Raw genomic sequence first — 7,919 nt, forward strand, 5'->3', positions numbered from 1 at the left:
AGTATCCACACAGTATAAAACCCCCCATAGTGTCCCCCACATAATATAATGCCCCTCTTAGTGCCCCGCCCCCACCCCCCAGTGCACCCCAAATAGCATACTGCCTCCCTTTAGGGTGATGGCACACATGGCATTTTTTGCCCGTTTTTAAGCAGGTTTTTTTTAAAATGCATGCGTTTTTTGAAGGACTGCTTAAAAACGGGCTAAAAACGCATTCAAAACGCCACGTGTGTCATCACCCTTAGTGGCCACTACATAGTATAATGCCCCTCTGTGTGGTATCTACACACTATAATGCCCCTCTGTGTGGTATCTACACACTATAATGCCCCTCTGTGTGGTATCTACACTATAATGCCCCTCTGTGTGGTATCTACACTATAATGCCCCTCTGTGTGGTATCTACACTATAATGCCCCTCTGTGTGGTATCTACACTATAATGCCCCTCATATTATAATATCCCATAGAGGTCACCACATGGTATAATTCCCCCTTCCTGTAGTCGGAAAACTACACTGCCCCGCAGCCCCCTCACATATTATGCTCCCCTTGATTTCAGATTTCACTTATGTTACCCCCATTTCTGTAGCCACTTATTTATGCCCCACTTTTTGTAGTCCTCCACCCATAATCCCCTTTTTCTGTCGACCCCATACTTACATCTCTTTTTACTTTCTATTATCCCCCCTACCCTTGCACATAAAATTGTAGCCCAGGTTATACCTCCTGCCTCCCAGGCCAGACCTCAAAATCCAGGGCTGTGTGGCCAGATCCGGTTGGGGGGTAGCCATGGTAACATTCACATGCGTTATTTAACGGACTGCTTAAAAACGGCAAAAACTGGTTCAAACCACCACGTGTGCCGCCGGCCTATCGGACGCAGAGCACTGAGTCACTGCGCTCCGTGTCCGATATATCAGACGCAGAGTGCTAAGGGGTTAAGTGTAGACTGTGTACGTTTACAGCCACCTTCAGGGTCCCATAACAAGTCCTGACATGTGCACATCCACAGTGATTTATCACACGTCATATGATCAGTAGCAGAGAACCGTCTGGTGAATTCAATGAAGAAGATGAGTGTCCACGTGTTGTGTCTGCAGAATTCCTGAATAAACTGTTAGCCCCCCCCCCCTTCCCTCTCCTCCAAAACCAAACCTTCTGCCTGACAGATTTCCTACTTGTTGGATGGTTAAAGTTACATTGAACCCATATGGACCTTTCAGAACCTATTCATTATTTGGTAGCATCTTACCTGTGCGGGAAGATGATTCAGTGTAAGGGCCCTTTCACATTGATGGTCCTCAGCTTCAGTTGCGCCTCAAATGGTTTTGTCTCCATTTTTCTTCCGTTTTTTTGTCTGTATCCGCAAAAAAAACGGAAGGTTTAACATTGTTTCACGAAAATCACGCCTGGTTTTTCAGGCCCATCAGTGAAAAAAACAGATGTTTCATCCATTTTTTTTGCAGGCCCATAGACTTCTATTGCCTTCCGTTATTCGGATCAGTGAATAAAATAAGACGTTTCGTAATGTTTATTACAGACAACGGATCAGTGAAAATACACGCCAATGTGATAACCCGTAGGCATCAATGGATTTGTGAGGCATCCGTGGAAATCACTGAATACGGATGTGAAAATCGACGCCATTGTATGGCTTACAAATATATCGATAAAATAGAGCGGACAGCCATGAGAGCCGGGTGTTATGTGAACATTTTCATGTTGTGTGATATGTAAATGGGATCCCGTTCGATCCCGGCAGCATGCGTTGCAAGTGTGATGCGAGTTCATTGCATCACACTCGCAAAAGTGGAATGGGCCTTAGGGTGCTTTTATATGGACGTATGCCTGCCTGCTGAAGAGGAGGAAAGGTGAGTGCTGCTCGCCCCTCCCCGCTCCATAGAAAACCGGCCGAGGATAGATAGAACATGCTCTTTTTTGTGGCCATTGACCTGAATGGCAAGCACTCATTGTGCTCACTGTACCAAGCCCAGGCATCATAGCCTTCTATTCGGCCACAAATTTGTCACCTTTGCCAGGGTGTTAAGAAGTTTGCCAGTGGATTTGTGTGTTGCAGTCTTCTTATGTATCTGTGAAAGACATGTTTTCTTTTTTTTTTGCACCTTATTTTTTTTTAGCAAATTAGGGACTTTTTAGGCGCAAATCAAAGTGCAACTGACCCATATTTACATGCAAAATAGACATGTATCACAACGGCAGATTTAAATCATAGACTGTGAGCTCTTGTGCCACCCCCTCATCCTCATAGACTGTAAGCTCTTGTGTCCCCCTCATCCTCATAGACTGTAAGCTCTTGTGTCACCCCCTCATCCTCATAGACTGTAAGCTCTTGTGTCACCCCTCATCCTCATGGACTGTAAGCTCTTGTGTCACCCCCCTCATCCTCATAGACTGTAAGCTCTTGTGTCACCCCCTCATCCTCATAGACTGTAAGCTCTTGTGTCCCCCCTCATCCTCATAGACTGTAAGCTCTTGTGTCACCCCTCATCCTCATAAACTGTAAGCTCTTGTGTCACCCCCTCATCCTCATAGACTGTAAGCTCTTGTGTCACCCCCTCATAGACTGTAAGCTCTTGTGTCACCCCCTCATCCTCATAGACTGTAAGCTCTTGTGTCACCTCTCATCCTCATAGACTGTAAGCTCTTGTGTCACCCCCTCATCCTCATAGACTGTAAGCTCTTGTGTCACCCCCTCATCCTCATAGACTGTAAGCTCTTGTGTCACCCCCTCATCCTCATAGACTGTAAGCTCTTGTGTCACCCCCTCATCCTCATAGACTGTAAGCTCTTGTGTTCCCCCTCATCCTTATAGACTGTAAGCTCTTGTGATCAGGGCCCTCACTCCTATTGTTCCAATGTAATATTATATTTGTATATGCCCCTATGATTTATGAATTTGATGGTGCTATATAAATAAAGATTATTATTACATAGCGCTGCTAGAATATGCCGACTTCAACCAGCTTTACATCCCCATTGATTATTAATACATTTACCTAGTGTTGTTTTAGTACTTTCTATATTATGAGTCTAAATAACAGATGTGCAACATGAAGAACCTGCTCCCCCTTGCAAAATCCATAACCTCCCAACCACCATGTGGAATTATCTGCAGAGGTAGCGGAAAACCTAGCGGGGCAGATTTGTTATTTTTAAATAATGTTATTATAATAAATATTATAAATAATATAAATAGGTTGGAGAAACAGAAAAAAATGGCGCCCACGGAAAAATAACAGGAGCAAACAGCATAATACATGTCACCTCTCGGGTACTGGGGCCCGGGGGGGGATACAGACTCCTGCAAGGTTACACCTCAGGTAATGAATTTTATGTGTAATGTCAATGTTTGAGTATGAGATGATCTGATATCTGATCTGGGGCTATTATTACCTTTGGAAATATGAGGACATTTACAATCCCAGAAAAGTCCATTTTATAAACCAGGGGAAACTTTATGCACATTTCTATATTATTGGTTAATTTTGATGTGCAGCATCAATAAGCGTTGATCCTTGGCACCTACCTACCTGTCACACAGCATCACACTAAGCCAATCCACATCACATGTTTATTGGCCTTTTGTAATGACTTACTGTCTAGGGACAAGGCACAACAATGGGAAGCCGTCTAGACCAGTCCCGCACATTGCTGCTCACCTTAATTAATTGGCAATGTTATTACAACTAAGTGACTAGTTTTCACCTCCAATCCCCTCTAATGGGACACTTTAGTACCTCATCTGATAGTCAAAGTCAAGACATTAGAGAAAAGACATTTATTTGTTCCACTACTGTACATAGAGACATAAGAAACCATCTGGATTCTGATTGGAAGACGTATAGTAGATAGTTACATTGTATCTTACATGACTTTTGTGTCTGCTCTAATCTCATCAACCAAAGTGCTTTATAATAGAAAAATAGAAATATATCATCGTGTAATGAACATCTCTAACAAAAGGCTTTCATGTGCAAATTTTATTGTTAATAAGAAAATTTTAAAGTGTGTTAAGTTTGGCAAAGTAAAAAAAAAAAAGAAAAGTATAAAAAATACCTATCAAAGAATAATCTAACTAGATGTCTGCTCCTGCAGTAGTAAACAGTATAAACAGTAGTTGACATTTGCTGAAGTGTTCCACTGAGCACCTTCTCGTCTTAAAGGGATTGCACAGTGTTATATAATTCATGGCTGCTTGTGTCGCCATAACTGTGTGCAGGTTGTCACACCTGTCCAGTGGTTGTACCTGGTATTGCAGCTCAGCTCGGGCATATTCACTTGCATGAAGCTGAGCTGCAATACCAGGTACAACCACTGGACAGGTGTGGCGCTGTTTTTAAAAGAAATTGGCTTTTTTTCTAATCCTCTAGAAGGCACCTTCCACTATTTGGACCCCTATGCACTGTCCAAAGTAGTTATCGCTCCGTATCAAATACTCATCAGTAGAATATTAGGAACATGTTTCAGTTCAGCATTAAAACAAACACTGCAGGTCTTCAGTAAGGTGGGTGTTATTAGTGGCCACTTCCGTCCAGCGTGGCTGGAATTCTTCCAGGATGTCTTGTAAGGAGGATTCTTGAGGAGCGATATGAATGGGGTCTTGTGTCTTGGATGAGGATGATGTATACTCCATGCTGCCATGAGCCGGGTGACTGCTGGGAACCACCGGCACATATGGATGATAGTCTTGTGCACAGCTGTCTGGAGGTCTTAGCTGACCACCTGCCGGGCAAGGAAAGTTGGGATTGAGATACTGGGAACCAGGAAAAGTGTTGATATGCAGGTGGCTGAGCGGATGTACGGGAGCAGCACATTGCTGGTACATCTGCTCATAACTTCCCTGGAATCCCATTTTGCAGGGTTGTTTCTCCGGCCTTGCAGACTGGTTGACTTGAGGAGCTTCAGGATTGTGTTGTAGCCAATTTTCTTCTTGAGGCAGATTTTCTCCTTCTTGAGATACCTTCTTCTTGTTTTTTCTGGCTCTTCTGTTTTGAAACCAAACCTAAAGATACAGAAAATAAGCATCAGATATCAGTCATATTAACAGAGGAGAGAGAACACAGATATAAACACAGAGATAATACATAGTAACATAAGGACAACTTGTCCTGACTGTCTGTGGAATAGCTGAGCTCAGGCGCTGGTCACAGCAGGGACAGCAGAGAGCTCAGGCGCTGGTCACAGCAGGGACAGCAGAGAGCTCAGGCGCTGGTCACAGCAGGGACAGCCGAGAGCTCAGGCGCTGGTCACAGCAGGGACAGCAGAGAGCTCAGGCGCTGGTCACAGCAGGGACAGCAGAGAGCTCAGGCCCTGGTCACAGCAGGGACAGCAGAGAGCTCAGGAGCAGAGCACAGCAGGCACAGCAGAGAGCTCAGGCGCTGGTCACAGCAGGGACAGCAGAGAGCTCAGGCGCTGGTCACAGCAGGGACAGCAGAGAGCTCAGGCGCTGGTCACAGCAGGGACAGCAGAGAGCTCAGGCGCTGGTCACAGCAGGGACAGCAGAGAGCTCAGGCGCTGGTCACAGCAGGGACAGCCGAGAGCTCAGGCGCTGGTCACAGCAGGGACAGCAGAGAGCTCAGGCGCTGGTCACAGCAGGGACAGCAGAGAGCTCAGGCCCTGGTCACAGCAGGGACAGCAGAGAGCTCAGGAGCAGAGCACAGCAGGCACAGCAGAGAGCTCAGGCGCTGGTCACAGCAGGGACAGCAGAGAGCTCAGGCGCTGGTCACAGCAGGGACAGCAGAGAGCTCAGGCGCTGGTCACAGCAGGGACAGCAGAGAGCTCAGGCGCTGGTCACAGCAGGGACAGCAGAGAGCTTCAACAAGAGTCTAGATGTCTTTTTACAATTAACATTGATGGTTATGTTATATAGAAATGTTTCCCCCAAATCCCTTCCTCATCCAATCCCTTCCTTGGTTGAACTTGATGGACATGTGTCTTTTCTCAACCATATAAACTATGATAAACTATGATACTATAAAGATATAAATAATGCTATTTGCTTTAATAAACGATATGAATTATGTGCAGGTCCACACCCTGTACAGGAATCTACAACCCCAGCACACCCAGCAGCTGCAGGTGTATCTACCACACAGACCATGAATAATGGGATTACCTGGATTCTGGACTCGTGCACCCCTGTGATGCGGGACAGCTCCTCCCTCAGTGCGATACCTGGATAAGGGTTTGTCTCAAATGTTTTAAGCAACAGATCCAGATGTGCGCGACTGTACACAGTCCTCCGTCTCCTCACCTTCCCGTTTATGGGACTGAAGCCGTTCGTGTTTTGACCATCTGCAAGAGAAAAAAAGTCAAAATGACCAAATGTGACCGTGTTCTGCAAATAGGTTCACACATGGAGTAAAGTCTATGCCGCCGACACGACCAAGACACATGTTTTAGGTGCAGATTTTGAGTTGAACTAACAGCACTTGTCATTATAGTGTGACTATAATATATATAGTGTGACTATAATACTGTATATATAGTGTGACTAAAATATATATATATAGTGTGACCATAATACTGTATATATAGTGTGACTATTCCATGAAGATACTTGTGTAATGTTGGAACATGTAATATTTCTGCTATGAGAAACAATTTGGATTTGCTACACAATGGATCTCCACAATAGTCCAGGCTAAATTATTAAAAGGAACCTGTCACCAGATTTTACCCCAATAAAACGACTAACCCGGTCAGGTAGGGGATGACATCTCCTTTCTAGTATTCTCACTTTTATATGTGAAATCTCTCCCATCTCCCTAAGTCATGTGAAAATGAGCAGAGAAGAGTCATATTTATAGGCATGTTAAGAGGCTGCAGGGAATGTGTCATTTTCTTTAACTCTAGTACTTAGAAAGATGCTTTTTGTGCCATATCAATTAGGGGAATGTCATTTTTCAGATCACATCAGTTTTTAACCAGGGATACAGCAGGAACTGCAATTTTATCTGCAGCTCAACTATGTCTGTATTTCTGATCCTGTAGATCACACTACCACAGGCCTGCAGAAATCTTAAAGATGAGCTCCTTATTTTTAATATGACACCAAAATGATATTTATACGTATATAACAAAATATTGGTGCATCTGAAGTAACACCCCCCAGCAGCCTCTAATCTTGGCTCATCTCGGGCAAATATGACTCTTCACTGCTCAGTTTCCCATAACTATGGAACCCATGAACTTGTGCCTGAGTATGAAGTAAAGAAGGACATCTATCTGTAGGAAATGTAATCATCCGCAAAACCTGATTGTGTGCATGAGTCCTGAGCTGCATTCACATCTGCACTAAAGTCTTATAAATGTAAGGCAACATTGGAGACTTCACAGACCATTATTACATGTCAGCTGGACCTGACTAGTTGGTGTTCATCATGTAACTGATCTAACAAAGCCATCAGGTTCTTAGTTCTGTCCCTATAGCAGAGCAGGGCAGAGGAAAGGACAAAGCAAGTGTTAAAAAAAACCCAGAAGCTGACACCTACCAGAACATTTTACCATAAACTCAGGAGAGGGCGGATGGATATTAGTCCTGTCCAACTGTAAGATCTCAGGCCCATTCACATCTCAGTTATGTCATTATTTTTGGCATCAGTTATTATGAGTCATTACCAGGAAGGTGATTAGGAAAGATCTGCACCTGTCCTGACTATTCCACCACACCTGGTTTATGCTCAAAATATCTGATGCCAAAAAAACTGATGAGATGTGAACTGGCACTATGGTATATTTTTGGAAAAGCTAAATTACAAGCAGGATAGTTATAGTAAGAGTGCACCCGTATTGGCAGTGGACAGGTTACTGAATGTCAAACTTGTAGTCATACAGCATTTCCACACACAGTAACTATATATATATATATACTCGCTGCTTGGTGTGTAACTTATA

General features: G+C 44.0%; 1 protein-coding gene across 1 annotated transcript; it reads right to left on the reverse strand.

Annotated features, from left to right (window-relative positions):
* Window positions 1-4,358: 4,358 nt before the first annotated feature.
* Window positions 4,359-7,579, reverse strand: LOC140106256 (homeobox protein prophet of Pit-1-like). Its single transcript, XM_072130560.1, has 3 exons — window positions 7,517-7,579; window positions 6,139-6,317; window positions 4,359-5,025 (listed from the first exon to the last, which is right to left on the reverse strand). The coding sequence occupies exons 1-3, from the start codon at window positions 7,530-7,532 to the stop codon at window positions 4,498-4,500; spliced, it is 723 nt and encodes a 240-aa protein (XP_071986661.1). The 5' UTR covers window positions 7,533-7,579; the 3' UTR covers window positions 4,359-4,497.
* Window positions 7,580-7,919: the final 340 nt, after the last annotated feature.

Source organism: Engystomops pustulosus, chromosome 11 (assembly GCF_040894005.1).
Source record: "Engystomops pustulosus chromosome 11, aEngPut4.maternal, whole genome shotgun sequence".
Taxonomy (NCBI): domain Eukaryota; kingdom Metazoa; phylum Chordata; class Amphibia; order Anura; family Leptodactylidae; genus Engystomops; species Engystomops pustulosus.